General features: G+C 50.9%; 1 protein-coding gene across 1 annotated transcript; it reads right to left on the reverse strand.

The window, feature by feature from the left end:
* Positions 1-538: 538 nt before the first annotated feature.
* Positions 539-4,892, reverse strand: LOC136994002 (olfactory receptor 14C36-like). The gene is made up of 3 exons (XM_067310041.1): positions 4,766-4,892; positions 1,337-1,425; positions 539-1,093 (listed from the first exon to the last, which is right to left on the reverse strand). The coding sequence occupies exons 1-3, from the start codon at positions 4,890-4,892 to the stop codon at positions 539-541; spliced, it is 771 nt and encodes a 256-aa protein (XP_067166142.1).
* Positions 4,893-15,583: the final 10,691 nt, after the last annotated feature.

Raw genomic sequence — 15,583 nt, forward strand, 5'->3', positions numbered from 1 at the left:
ATCCAGATTCTCCTCCCCTCCACTCCCACTCCCCTGTGAGCATGGGAGCACTGTAGAGGGAAGGGAGCAGCCCACAGCGACACCTGCTGCCACCCTCGCAGGAGATGAGTGTGAGATCACAGCCTGACTGTGGCCAGGAGAGCTGTGCTCTCCTAATGGACATGGGACCCATGCTCTCATCCCATTTTACTCCTCTGAGCCTGACTGTGTCCCCCTGAACTCTCTTGGTGTCATCGCCAAAAGAGACACTACAGAGGGAATCTCTCCGCATTGCCCTGAGGGCATCTGAGTGATCTCAGACTAGCAGGTTATGAGGTGCCCCCATCTCTGCTGATGAAGGGAGAAGCCTGTCTTCCTGCTTCAACAAGGTCTCTGGGTCAGATTCAAATGAGAGATTCCTGAGGACAAGCGGCATGAACCAGAACATTTTTTCTTTTAATGCGAATGTAACAGAGAAAAGCAAGGAAGCAAGAACTGAACACCACCTAGCCTTGATGCCAGCTACCCTGGGAAGGAGGAGTAGATGCACACAGGACAGTTACTGGTGCTGACATTGTACCCACTGAACCAATTTTCTCAGCGCATCCTTGAGCTCCTTGTTCCTCAAGCTGTAGATGAGGGGGTTCACTACTGGAGGCACCACCGCATACAGAACAGCCACCACCAGATCCAGAACTGGGGAGGAGATGGAGGGAGGCTTCAGGCAGGCAATCATGACAGTGCTGAGAGAAAGGGAGACCACAGCCAGGTGAGGGAGGCACATGGAAAAGGCTTTGTGCCGTCCCTGCTCAGAGGGCATCCTCAGCACAGCAGTGAAGATCTGCACGTAGGTCAGCACACCAAAAATGAAACACCCAGAGGCTAAGCAAAGATCAAATACAATAACAGCAGCTTCCCTGAGGTAGGCATCTGAGCAGGAGAGCTTGAGGAGCTGGGGAAGTTCACAGAAAAACTGTTCCACAACATTGCCTTGGCAGAATGGTATTGAAAATGTGTTTCCAGTGTGCAGGAGAGCATTGAGAAAACCACTGGCCCAGGCAGCTGCTGCCATTTTGACACAAGCTCTGCTGCTCATGAGGGTCTCATAGTGCAGGGGCTTGCAGATGGCAACAAAGCGGTCGTAGGCCATGACAGTGAGAAGAAAACACTCTGCTGAAAGAGAGAAAATGAGGAAAAAGAGCTGGGCAGCACATCCCAAGTAGGAAATGGCCCTGGTGTCCCTCAGGGAATTGGCCATGGATTTGGGGACAGTGGTGGAGATGAAGCCAAGGTCCAGGACAGAGAGGTTGAGGAGGAAGAAGTACATGGGGGTGTGGAGGTGGTGGTCGCAGACTACGGCAGTGATGATGAGGCCGTTACCCAGGAGGGCAGCCAGGTAGATGCCCAGGAAGAGCGCAAAGTGCAAGATCTGCAGCTCCCGCGTGTCTGTGAATGCCAGGAGGAGGAAATCGTTGAGGGAGCTGCTGTTGGACATTTATTCTCTTGGGGCACAGGGGGACTGTCCAAGGAAGAAGAGATGTAGACAAGTTAGGACAGACTGCTGTGAGCAAAACTTTCTCATAACCCCCTCTCCCGCAACAAACACTTTCTCTCTCCCCATCTCGGCAGAACAGTCACCGAGCTGCAAGACTTGAGCTCTGTTTTGTGCTGGCCGAGTTTGCTGTGAGGAGACAGAAATCCTCAGCATTGCTCCTGCACTCCGGTGGACCACTGTGACTCCTGAGAGGCAAAAGGATTCACTATGGCTTTAGTGCAGAGGGAGGAGAGCTGCCTTGTCCATCCACCTTGTTCACAGCTGCCCTGTGCTCACACCTCTGAGGTGCAGGACAATTGCACTCACGTTACCCTAGAAAGAAATGACACCACTGAGAGCAGAGGAATCTAGTTTGAAAGCACATATCAACAAACTTGGCACCCATTCCCAGAGCATCTGAGGGAGGTCTCAGCACTCCCTTTCTAGCCAGGAACACATTGGGCTCATTCCAGCTGCCCACACCCAGCCTCCCAGCAGCATTTCCGTGGCCTCAGTATCTAGGCGACTTCTTCATGGGGCACGGAGATAACACTGCAATGCAATGGGAAAGTTGTGCCCTTCTGGAGGACAGCTTGCAGTCCAGCCAGACATCCCAGAGAAATGTTTGAATGTTTTAAGGATGGGATGTCCTGAAGAGAGAGTTGGCTCATTCCCAGCCCCCCACACTGCATTGCTCAGAGCTGCACAGGTTAGAGGGGGACTTGGGCACTTCAGTATCAAGGACACATTTGCATGGCAGGATCCACAGGGTCAGTGTCTGAACTGCATCTGAACCCCCCCTGCCCAGAGAGTCCCAGGGCAAGAACAAGAGCAGCATGAACAAGTGGGAAACAGAGCAATACCATGATATACCAAGGAAATGACTCATGCCACAGACCCACAGCCTGGAGGGCAGAGGGTTGTGCTGGGTGGGAGAGGAGAGGAGGCATTGGATTTTGTAATTTCCTCTCACGCTTTGAGCATGACTCTGCTGCCTGCAGCTGTCCCTGCAGGGAGCTGTTTCTCTGTCCCCACGTCTCTCCCCTGTCAGTGCTCACAGACCACATCCCACCCGCTGTCTGCGCAGCTCTGCCCTGCAGATATCTCCCAGCAGCAGGGCACTGCCCAGGGACCCCTGGGCTGAGTTTGCAGGAGCTAAGGAGCAGGTGAGACAACCCTTGCTGAGGCTGGGAAGGTGATGCTGCTTCTGTCTGTAGGCTGAGGGGTGGTTGAAGGGATTTCCTGAGTTCCGCCCACAACTGTTGCTCTCTCAGTGTCGCTGTTTTGGAGTCCCAGTCCCCTCTCTAATCCTGACCAATCAATAACACTGCACCCCACCCAAAGAGAACAAAACTGAAAGCATAGACTCAATAAAGTTCCATCGCTTTCAGGTATCTCTGGCCTTGACCTTCCTTTTGAAATGGACCCTCCAGAAATGTCCTGGAAGTGAGCAGGAGCTGTGACAGCCCTGACCCATGCAGCACCCTCTCAAATGGAGAATGAACCTGCCCTGCAGGGGGTCTCTCCTTCCAGCCACAGCTTCTCCCCACAGTGCCAAGGGGAGTTCTCCAGGCAGGCTGAGTGCTGACCCTCGCAGGCGACAGAGTCACTGCCCCAGGCACACAGCACCCTCGGGTACAGGGACACGGCTCTGTATCACAGCCCTGGGCAGATCTTTGTGCAAACGCCAGCTGCACTCCCCTGCAACATCCCTGTGCCTGTGACGGTGTGGCAGGGAATCGCTGCTCTAAAGCACCTCCTGCTCCACACAAGGAAAATGGGGAGAGCCATCCTGACAGATCCTATTGGCCAAGGGATGTGGTAGCTTTGGGGGACTCCTCCAGGTACCTCGTGGGCATTGCGCTGCAGGGAGACACTTACTGTGTTAGGGGCTATGAAGATTTCTCCACCACTGAGCTCTCAGCCATCCTCCCAGCCCTGAACATCTTTAACTTCTTTCTGTCTCACTTGTCTCGCTCATCTTGCTTGTCTCATGTTGGCACCTGTAGGAAGTGCCCGGAGCCCTGCTGCTCTTTGCGGAGGAGCTGCTCCTGCACACAGCTGTCTCTTGGCAGTGCTGCCAGGTTGCCAGGAGCTGCCTCCATCCCAGGAGCCTGGCCCTGCTCGGGAAGAGTGGCACAGCTGGAGGCGTGACTTTATTTGTCCTTTTGCTCCCTCCTCTTGCAAAATATTCATTGAAGCAGACTAAAATAATCACCTATGGTCTCTCTCTGAAAAAAAAAAGGACAGCCTGACTGCAGCATTAGAATTTGTCTCATCAGAGGATGGTTATCTAAGAAAGGTGGAAATATCCCACTCTGGCAGCCACTATTCCCATCTCTTAACTGTGTAGGAAACCTAGATGGGGACAAGGAGGGAGTTCATTTGCCCATTCTTCAGGTATTACTTCAGATGAGTCAATCTGGGCATCTCATGCCAGGTTAGAAGCCCCTGGGGTGGAGGGGGATTCAGATCCCTCTTGTGCACTCCACCAACTCACAGCAAGTAGCATTCCTCTTGCCAAAGCTGAAGTGTGTGCAACAGATGTCTGTATGTGATCTCATTGTCTACGGTCCCTTTATAATCACTGGAGGTGGAAGGTGGGAGCCAGTTGCCCACACACAGACACAGAATCACACACAGAATCGCAGAATGGTTGAGGTTGGAAGGAACCTCTGGAGATCATCTAGTCCAATCCCCCATGCTCAAGCAGTGTCATCTACAGCACGTTGCCCAGGATTGTGTTCAGAGGGCTTTTGAATATCTCCAGAGAAGGAAACTCCACTACCTCTCTGATCAACCTGTGCCAGTGCTCTGTCACCCTTACAGGAAGGAAGGTTTTCCTCATGTTCAAACAGAACTTCCTGTGTTTCCGCTTCTGCCCGTTGCCTCTTGTCCTATTGCTGGGCACCACTGAAAAAAGTCTGGTCCCATCCTCTTTACATCCTCCCTTCAGATATTTATACACATTGACAAGATGGGGATCTTCTCCCTCAGTCCTCAGTCTTCTCTTCTCCAGGCTGAACAGGCCCACCTCTCTCAGCCTTTCCTCCTACGAGAGATGCTCCAGCCCCCTAATCATCTTTGTAGCCCTGCGCTGGACTCTCTCCAGTAGTGCCATGTCTCTCTTGTACTGGGGAGCCCAGAAGTGGACACAGTACTCCAGGTGTGGCCTCATCAGGGTGGAGTAGAGGGGAAGGATCACCTCCCTCCACCTGCTGCCAACACTCTGCCTAATGCACCCCAGGATACCATTGGCATTCTTGGCCACAAGGGCACATTGCTGGATCATAGTCAACTTGTTGTCCACCAGTACTCCCAAGCCCTTCTCCACAGAGCTGCTTTCCAGCAGGTCAGCCCCCAGCCTGTCCTGGTGCATGGGGTTATTCCTCCCTAGGTGCAGACCCTGCACTTGCCTTTGTTGAACCTCTTGAGGTTCCTCTCTGCCCATCTCTCCAGCTTGTCCAGGTCCATCTGAATGGCAGCACAGCCCTCTGGGGTATCAGCCCCTCCTCCCAGTTTTCTATCATCAGCAAACTTGCTGAGGGTGCATTCTATCCCTATATCCAGGTAATTGATGAATAAGCTGAACAAGACTGGCCTCCAAGTAGACTCTGCGCCGCTGATCACAGCCCTCTGAGCTCTGCCTTTCAGCCAGTTCTCTACCCACCAATTCGCTGTCTACTCATCTAGCCCACACGTCCTGAGTTTGCCTATGAGGATGTTCTGGGAGACAGTGTCAAAAGCCTTGCTGAAGTCAAGGGAGACAACATCCACTGCTCTCCCCTCATCTGCCCAGCCAATCATTCCATCATAGAAGGCTATCAGATTGTTTCAGCATGATTTCTCCTTGGTGAAGCCATGCTGACTACTCCTGATCACCTTCTTCAGTCCTTCACGTGCCTTGAAATGGCATCCAGGATTAGCTGTTCCATAAATGTCCATGATGTCCACTGGGTGGCTGGATCACAGGCTGTCCAGGCCCGGGGACTTTTCAGTGGCAACTTGTCCTTCCAGGAGAGTAGTTCACCTCCATCGCCAGCCCCAAGGTGCTGCAGTGTCGGCTCAGGCAGCAAACACCTCTCCTGTCAGGACTGCACAGGCCTGCTCTGTTTCTCCCTGGCCTTAGGTGCTGCACAGTATGCTCTCTTAGTGGGAACCTCATTTCTCCATTACATTGGCACCTGCTAGCTACACCAGCATGTCTCTGCTCTGAAGTGAGGCCATTGCACACATGGTGTCCTTGGCTCTTGCTAACAGGTTTCACCATGACCAGTCTGCACTCTGCGCCACAGCTGATGCTCTGCAGCCCAAATATACACAAGTGCATGCAGCCTGGGGCACAGACAGGAGGTGATGGAGACACACCAGCTATCTCAGGACTGCCACATTGTTGGAATACCTGAGAAGTGATGGTATCACTCGCATGATTGCAGGGCTGCAATGGGAGGCTACAAGCTCATCAGAAAAAAAGAGCAAGGATGATGATAGGGGGTAGGGGGATGGCCTTTGTGTGAAGGGGCATCTGGGATGTAAAGAACTCTTCCATGGGATATACAGGGGGCTGAGTGAGAGCTTGTGGGAGGGCATCAGAGGAAGGGTGACTTTGTGATGGGACTTACAGACCACCCGATGAGGGTGAGGAGGTTGACGCAATCTTCTTTAAGCAACCTGAGGAAGTCTGTGCATCACAGGCTCTGGTTCTTATGGGGGGACTGCAATTTCTCTGGCTTTCAGTGAAATGCAGTACAGGAGGTTTGTGGAGGGCATTGAGGAGAACTTCTTAGTGCCCCTGGCAGATGGCACAACAAGGGTGATGCTCATCTGGATCTGGTACTCACAAGCCAGGAAGAACTGATCAGGGATGTGATCGTCAGTGGAAACCTTGGCTGCAATGACCATGAAACAGTGGAGTGCCAGACCCTGAATGGATTGAGGAAGGACAGTAGCAGACTACAGACCTTGGCCTTCAGAGGAGCAGACCTGGGCCTCTTCAGGGGACTGGTGGGGGACTGCATGGGAAGGAAGCTCTGAAGGGCAAAGGGGCTCAGGAAAGTCGTCAGGCCTTTAAGGACAGCACCCACCAAGCACAAGAATGCTCCATATCAATACTCAGTAAAACCAGCAGACATCTGGGGAGGCCAGCTTGGCTAAACAGGGAAGTCACAACTGAGGTGCAATAGAAAAAGTCAGCATACAGGAGGTGCAAGCAGGGGCAGGCTGCAGAGGAGGAATTTAGAAATACTGTGTGGTGAAGTGGGATTGGTGTAAGGGAAGCCAAAGCTCCTCTAGGATCTACACTTGCAGGAGATTTCAAGGGCATGAAGAAGAGCTGCCACGACTCCACTAACAGTGAAAGAATAAAGAAGGAACACATGGGCTCACTGCTGAATGGGGCAGGGGCTCTAGTAAGAGCAGATGCAGATAGGTCTGAGGAATGCAAGTCCTTCTTAGCTTCAGTCTTCACCAGCAAGGTCCCCTGGGCTGCTCTGCCTAGAGTCAGGACTCCAGATGAGAAAATACTGCCACCTGTCCGGGGTAACAGGTTCCTTAGTGACCTGGAGAATGCAATTGTCATCACATTTGCAAATTACAGCTAATTGGGCAGAACAGTCATAGACCTGAGGGCTGCCACCCAGACGGAGCTCAGCAGGTGGGAGGAATGGGTTGTCAGGATCCTCATGGAGTTCAACAAGGAAGCAAATGCCAGGTCCTGCACCTGGGACAGACCAACACCCAGCAGTGATATGGGCTGGGGAGTGCCTGGCTTGGCAGCAGCTCTGCAAAAAAGGATCTGGGAGTTTCTGTGGGCAATGAGCTGAACATGAGGCAGCAGCGTGCCCTGCAATCAATGGATGCCACAGCGTCCTGAGCTGCAGGAACAGGAGCACAGTCAGGAGGTAGAGGGAAGTGATTATCCCCCTCCACTCAGCACTCATCAGAGCACATCCAGACACTACATCTAGTTTGGGCCCACTGCTCATGAAAGATGTTGATCCCTCAGAGTGAGTTCAGTGGCAGGCCGCCAGGGTGGCTGGAGCACTTGCCCTGTGAAGAGAGGCTGAGGGAGTGGGGCTTGTCCAGCCCAGAGAAGGAGAGGCATTTGAGGGGACTCCTAGCAGTTTCCCAGCTGAAGGTTACCACCAATACAGAACCAGGCTTTTTACAGAGATTCAAGGCAGGAGAATGGGAGGCGATGCTTATGAGCTGACACAAGTGCAGTGAAGATTGGATAAAAGGCAGAAAACTCAGTGAGGATAATGAAGCATTGGAAGTGGGGTCCAGAGAGGTTATGGACTCTCTGTTCTTGGAGGCTTTCAGGACGCCGTTGGACAAAGCCCTGAAGAACTTGGTGAGAATTCAGTGCTCATCCTGATGTGAGCAGCCGGCTGGACTAGAGACCTCCCAAGGTGCCTGTCAGCCTGAATGGTTTGGTCATCTTGTCATCTCTGGCAATAGCCACTGTGATTCTTGCAGTCATGAATTCCAAACACGGCATCCCCAGAGCCAGCTTTTCCTAGTGGTGTGAGGTTGCCTCTTGGGACTGAAAGGTATTAAGTTCAGGCTTCAATTAGGAGTGATTGCTTGTCCAGAAGGGGCCCTCCTCACAGCCTGTAACACCTCTGCATAACTACACGATGCCGAATGAGTGTGATGCATGCAGTAAGTCATGGCAAATCCAGAAGGACTGGAGGAGCCTTAAACGTCCTAGGCACACATTTGTGAGCTTGACCTTTTCACTATGGGAGGGCGAAGGAGCTGGGTTCATTCAGCCTGCAGAAGAGAAGGCTTTGGAAAGGTTTAATAACAGCCTTCCCATAGCTACCAGGAGGTCGTCAAGAAGATGGAGGCAGGTTCTTCACTGTTGTGCATGATGGGAGGGTGAGGGCCAATGGGCATTAGCTGAACCTAGAGAGCTTCAGGCTGGGTGTAGGGAAAACCTTTTTAACCCATCCAGAGAGTCAAGCATTGGCGTAGGTTTCCCAAAGAGGCTGGGCCTTCTTCTTCCTCAGAGGTTTTCAAAACCTGGCTGCATCAAGGCCTGATCAACATGGTCGGACCTAATAGCTGACCCTGCTGTGAGAAGGACGTTGGCCTAGAGTCCTCCCAAGGTCCTTTCCAGGCTGAATGATTCTGTTTCCTTCCACCCTTGCTGCTGGTAGGGAAAGCCCTCAGGTGCCCTTTGACTGCAGAACTCAGTCAGACCTAAGTATGCTCGGATCAGTTGCAGCTGTCTTGTCCCACTCCAGGCAGTGTTGCTCAGGCAAAGGACAGCTTCACAGGTACCCCCAAACAGCCCTGGTCGTATCCTTTACTTCACCTTTTATTTTCTGTTTTCCTCTTTCCCCGCTTCCAAGCTCTTCCCTTTTATCATCCCCATGCTCTCCCATACAAACAGCCCACCTCTGTTTACCGAATCCCCATTGGCCCTCGTTTTGCTTGCTTTGTGCACTCATTTGGCTTCTCTGAGATTTTTACCATGCTAATTCCTACCTTGGCCAGCAATTCCATTCAGCTAGTACCTCCTTTAAATATCCCTAGTGTCCTGCAATACATCATGCTGTTATCTTGTTGGAGTCACCACCAGTCAGGGTGAGCCATCTGCAACGAACATCAACAGCTGACACAGTGGAGCTTCAATCCAGAGGGACCTTGAGAAACTTGAGGATTTGGCCAACAGAAACTCCATGAAGTTGTACAAGGAGCAATGTCAAGTCCTGCATGGGGGGGGGAGGGGGGTAGTGGAGAGGGGGCAGAACAACCCCATACATCAGGACAGGCTGGGACATGACCAGCAGAGGAGTGACCTGAGGAGAAAGGCATAGACATTACAATGGATGCCAGATGAGTCTGTGGTGTGTGCTCAGCACGAATCAGCCTGGCTGCATATGGGCTGCATTAGGAAGAATGTGGCCAGCCAGACAAGAGCAGTTCTTAGGCCCCTCGACTCAGCACTGGTGTGGCCGTATCCAGAAGAGTGTGTCCCAGTAGGGGATGCCCCATGCTGAAGGAAGGGGCAGGAACTGGAGAGGGTCCCGAGGAGGTCTTCCAAGATGGGGTTAGATGCCTATGACCTGCATGGAGCTGTTGAGGGACCTGGGCTTCTTTAGCCTGGTGGAGGGGAGACTAAGGGCAGTAGAGTAGGAGCCTATGACTGCTCAAAAGGTGGTTTTCGGAGAAGATGATGGAGCTTTTCTTGGTAGTGGGAAGAGCCTGAGAAGAGGAGGCAGCCACAAAGTGCAGCTTGAGAGGTTCAAACTTGACATTAGGCAATGGAAATGTCACTTGAACGGTAGTGCTCTGGTGCTACAGATCACCCAGGAGGAGTCTATGATCACCCTGGCTTTGTGTTTCAAGGAAGAGCCAGTGAGAATGGAGAGACATGAGTAGAGGTAGGAAGATCCCAGGGTGAGGCATTTCTGTTAAAATTGGGCCTCCACCATTAAAAGGGATATTTTTGTGTCTCGCACAGAGCCCAGTACCCCCCAAACCACTCCCTGTCCATGCCACTCCTCACTCCTTGCAAAGAGCAGGTCGTATTGTGAGGGGTGGAGCTCTCTCAACTGGTAGAGGAAAGCAGGGTGAGCAGCTTCAGGGAAATGCTCTATTTTTGGATGGCCAAATTTGCACAAATCTCAGCATACCTGCATTACAGTGACGTCTTAAAGGAGTCCCAATAAATCTAACCGCATCCCTTTTCATTCCCTGCACAGTAAATGAAGTGCAACTCCATTGGAGGCGACAACAGGGATGAGAATGATCTCACCCAATGCCAGACCCCTTCAGTGTGGATGTCTCTGTCTAATCCAGTTGTCTGGACTTGCCTTTCTTGTCAAGGGAGAGAAATAAGGTGTCTCGCTGGGAGGTCTTGAGAGACTTCTCCTGGTGACCGGCTAATGCTCCAGAAAGGTTTCTGTAGGTCCTGGGTCACATTTCCCAGCACCACATGGGAACACTGCTACCCCAGGGCAGCAGCAAGAGCCTCTCTATGTGGGCAAATTAGCATAGGCCTGAATGCAAACTTTTTTGCATAAGTTGAAACCTATTCCAAAATCAATTAGGCAAAAACTAAAAAATACTCTTCTTTTCCAGAACTTCAAGGTTTTTCTTTTATCAAGTCTAATGAATTTTTTTCTTTCTTTCTTTCTTATTGGCAGCATGATGTACATGCACTACAGTAATTCCTCTCTCAATGTCAGTGTCTGTATGTTTACAGCTATTCATGACGTTTCCTATGAGTGCTCTGAATGGAGAAACTTTGTTCTGAGGAACTACTATGTTTAAAATGACATATTTCCTCTCTCTTCTTCTGCCTCTCTGTCCTTTCTTCTTCCTCTGCCTATCCTGGCTCTACTGAGCTCTACAGGGAGACATTCACAGAATCACAGAATCACAGCACGGTTGTGGTTGGCAGGGACCTCTGGAGATCCTCTAGTCCAGCCTCCTTGCTCAAGAAGGCTTGCCTAGAGCACGTTGCCCAGGCTCGTGTCCAGACGGCTTTTGAATATCTCCAAGGATGGAGACTGCACAGCCTTGCTCTTTTACAAGAGAAACAAAAAGGAAAAGGTTGGATTTTCCAGCAGAAGCAGCCAGTGCTGCTGGGAGGACAGAGACAGCGTGAGCATGCGCTGCTGCTGCTGCCGCACAGCTCCAGCTGCCCTGGGAGCCTGGGCAGCTGCAAGGGGACTGCACAAGGACACCAACCCCTCCGTGGGCAGAGCTGGCAGAGGCAGCTGGGGAAATGAGCAGGAGGCTTTAAGGAAGGACAAAACACTGGAGCTAGGCCAGGCTGTGATACTTACCAGCTGCAACAGGCCAGAAGCAACTGGGGCTGTAATATCTGCTAGCAACGTTGTGCAGCAGTGGGACTGAGAAAGAGCCATAGGGATGAAGCGCTGTGTGAGAAAGATACTAGGAGTCCCAGGCCTGATGTGAGCCCTACATGTGGAAAAGCAGGGAGAAAAGAGAGAAGCATCTTCTGTGTGGCTCCTTTCACATGCTTTCCTGACAGGTTTGGAAGTAAAAAGAGCCACGTACAAAGGAATACCTGTCCTTATCAGAAGTAAAGCAGCTCGATCAAGAGATTCAAGCAAAGCCAATTCTAAAGATATCAACATAAAAGAAGCAGTTTACACTCAGTGTTAATATAGTTAAATGTAGTACTGTGTTCTCAAGTAAGCCTACAGGAATCTATGCCTGAAAGAAATTTAGGAGGAGTATCAAAAAATGGCAACAAGAGCTTCTGTCCCTTCTATGACTCAGCCATGGTTGCATACTTAAAATGCCGACCAAGAGGCTCTTCAGACATTGACAATACCTTGCCTTGGTTTACACAGTCGTGACCCCCATGGTTAACCCTGTCACCTGTAGCCTCAGGAATAAGAAAGTGAGAATTGTCCTCAAGAAATTCCTATGGAGAAAGCGATACTGAAAACTACGCATAATAGACCCAAATAGTACTAAAAGTCCCAGTGAGGTATTTGGTTGCCTGAGCAACCAATTGCCTGAGCAACCTGAACATCCCATTTTAACCTCAGTAAAACCAGGTGTGCTGCCTGGCTTTGATCCTCCTCTAGATGGGCACAGGTCTGTTCAGTCATTCCTGCCATGTCTGAGAGCCCCACCTAGGTATCTTCATACCTAGAGCAGCTTCAATGCCCCATGATGCTTGTATGCAGATAGCTAGTTCAAGCTGTGTCTGCCCAAGGTGCCACTACTGTTAAAGGAAGACAGTCACAGAAGTCAATGGGGTCTAGAGGGTGTCACATCCAACAAGAAGGAGGTGACTACCCTGAGGTTTGAGAAATCACTGGTTAGACCCCATTGACCATCCCCAGTGTCCTTGGGTGGAAGCAACTTAGAAAAGCTAAAAGACATGAAAGTCACCTTCCCCTGCTCTGAGGTCTTGCACTGAGTTGTGTAACACTTGACTAATTTGACACAAACTAAAAAAAAAAAATCACCAAGGGGACAATCCAGCACTGGGACAGCAGCTCAGAAACCTTGGAAATGGCCAAAGGCCAGAGGCCCAGATAAACTGGCCTGAGTTCAGTGTGCACCCTGCTTCAAGCAGGAAGGTGGACTGCAGACCTCCCAAGGTCCATCTGCATCTGCACAACATCTTTACTAAACTGACTTGCTGATCACTGGCAGAAAAGAGAGGCAGACTGATTTCCTGGGATCATTTCAGTGATCTCATCCTCATCCTCAGAAGGAGATGGATCATCTTCCAGATTCTCCCTGTGTTTCTCTGATGATGGTAAAGTGAGCCTAGGCCACAATCTGAGATGTTTGCTATCTGGTGTGATATGACACTAATTCCACCCTCTGGAGGACCGCTCTACTGTGATTGCAGCACACCACACTGGAGAGTATCCAAAACACCCTCCAGATGACTGGATGCATCTAAAGAGTCCCTAGGCATCCTTCAGATGATGTACAGGAAGATTCTTCAGATGTCTTTAACCTCAGTGTATAATTGTTGCTTGACATGTTTGTTTTGGTTTAAATTCTGAAATGGTGCTATTGTCTGCCTGGCTTGCATTGCTGTCACTTTAATTCCTTTTAAATCCTAGATCTTGAATGTGTGACACATCCTTTTGTGGGGGAAAGACAGACAGGACTGGAAAGAACTTGCTGGGTCATCAAGACAGATGTACGGATGCTATGGCCCATATCTGTTATGATCATTGCAAGGAAATGCTTTGTGGAGTCGATGTCCTCAGAAGCTAGTCGTGGCCAGGTGGGATGCACTTGGCCTGCTCTGTTTCACACATACCCAATATAGGCATTTTAATCTGATCTAAAGCCCCACACTTCCCTAAGAAAGAAAGTTGAAGAGCTGGCGTTTCTGGGACATGAATCACCCTGTTTTCAGAGAAACGATTAAAAACTCCAGGGGAGAAATATTCAGTCAGAGACAGGTCCAGCTTATCCACGTGAGAGACTCACCCAGATGGGTCAACGGGAGGGCCTCCCAGGATGGCATTGCACACTGCAGATGGGGTTTACTGCCTCTGAGCATGTAGGACTTATTCTGGGATGCTGGGAAGAACATTTTGGGATTATGCAAGACGTACTATGGGGTGTTTAGATAAGGAGGAAAGGCGGGAAAAGGGAGGGGTTAAGGTGGTTTGGGGAGATAGATGCATGAGAAAATCGAGGAAAAATGGGATAAAAGGAACTGATGACATGTAAACAGGTTGCTGGTCAGTACACACGTCGGGCCATTTTCCAGGGTGAGGGGGTTCTTTATTCTGTGTGCACGTGTGTGTAAGGAGGTCCCAGTGACAGCCATGGGGGACTGGGAGTCATAGGGCTGATGTGCCTGGGATGCCAGCAGCTGGAGAGACTGGAGTGTGTGCATATTGTGTGGGTGTGTATGTCAGTGCGTGTAAGCACCACTGACCATCAAGCCAGACTAGCCAGTGAGTAGGGTAGGAGGCTTGGGTCAACACAGCACGGCACAAGCAATCCAGGAGGCTTCTGGAGCGCATTGAGGATAACTTCCTGACATAGGTGAAAACAAATCAACGTGAAGGATTCTAGCCCTGTGGCCCTTCTTCCAGGTGGTAGTGTTTAGGATTGCTGTTGCTTCTTACTTCTAGTGGTCTCCCTATATTTTTAGCAGAAGACTCTCAGGCAAAATGCAGTAGTATCTGGAACAGGGATAAAAGCCCAGAACATGTCCTCTTCCTTTACTTTCATTTGCTTACAATGAAAGCACCTGGGTGAAGTGTGGTTCCTGGTCATCTTGCATGCGCATCTACTTTTGGTGTGCCTTTGATGTGCCCCTTCCCAGAGCTGCTCCTGCAGCTGGCTTCCTGGACGGAACACAGACACAATAAGGTGCGTTAAAGGTCTTCTCCACCTGCTGCTCTACCTCACCATCATCACTGTTTTCTACAGCACCCCTAGCATTGTCTACATGGTGCCCAGAGCTCCCAGTCTGAGACATCTCAACAAAGTGGTCTCCTTTTTCCACACCATCCTCAGACCCCTGGTCAGTGCTCTCATCTACAGGCTGCGGAACAGGGAGGTCAGGGAGGCCCTGAGGAAAGTGCTCAGGAAAGCCCTGCCCTGCACCCAGAGCTCACAGTATGTCAGGGCTCTGAGTTCATAATTATGCCCTAACGGCCCTGACCAGCCCCACACCCTCTGTCCATGGGCCCAGGAAACCCATCTCAGCTCAGCCCTGGACTTAAGTCCATCTCTGAGCTATGTTGTAGTAGTGCTGGTCTTCAGTGCAGCCCCAGCCACGTCTGTGCTTGGCCATGGACCCCCACTGATCTGGACCCAGACTCATGCTGACTTCCTGGCTTCACCCCAGAATTGTCTCATCACTATGGACCTGTCTTGTTATCACTGGGCTGTGTCTGACCCTGCTTACCATCACTGGACCTGATCCTGACCCTGACCTTTGGTTTGACGTCATGGCTTGTCCTCAGAGCTGCCTCGTCACCACAAATGTGGCTAGTGATCTGGACTCTCAGTTGACCCCAGCTTCCCCTCACGCCTGCCCTGATCCCTCATTCAGGTGCTGTGGGATGGGACCTGGCTGGTGAGGCCCCTGCCCTGCTGGCCATGATACCCAGCTGGGGTCCTGGCACACCATCCCTTAGGGGGCAGCTGGCCCTCGCTGCTCCATGGCACAGTAGATTTTGACCTGACAGACAAAATTGGTTTTGCTTTTGTTTTGAACTGGCACAGAGGACCTGGACAGGCATGTGCCGTACACCTGACATGCCTTGTAGATGTGCAGAATACTGAGTTTCTTGACTAGGAAGAGTCAGTGGGGAAACATGTCCTAATACAGAAGAGATGTCACTGCCTTACTTGTTTTTTTCCTAAGTAAACAGAACGATGGTCTTGCCTTTGGGGGCTATAAAAATGTCATAGATTTCTTTGGATGGGAACAGAAGAAAGGAATTTCAGGTGAAAAGTGAGCTTGTTCCGTAGGCTGTTATGACCACATTTTTCTGACTGTGGGTTCCTGGGATTGGAGCCCTCTCCCTCAGGTTTGCACATGTCCAAGGTACATTTCTGCATCTTGGCCCATTACCCTGGCTC

Source organism: Apteryx mantelli, chromosome 23 (assembly GCF_036417845.1).
Source record: "Apteryx mantelli isolate bAptMan1 chromosome 23, bAptMan1.hap1, whole genome shotgun sequence".
Taxonomy (NCBI): Eukaryota; Metazoa; Chordata; class Aves; order Apterygiformes; family Apterygidae; genus Apteryx; species Apteryx mantelli.

Coding starts and splice junctions, on each gene's coding strand:
- LOC136994002 (XM_067310041.1), bottom strand. CDS start 4,892: ATGCACCAGGACAGGCTGGGGGCTGACCTGCTGGAAAGCAGCTCTGTG. Junction 1,426..4,765: donor TGTGGCCAAGAATGCCAATG/GTATCCTGGGGT, acceptor TGGCATTCACAG/ACACGCGGGAGCTGCAGATC. Junction 1,094..1,336: donor ACGGCCTCATCATCACTGCC/GTAGTCTGCGAC, acceptor ATCTGCAAGCCC/CTGCACTATGAGACCCTCAT.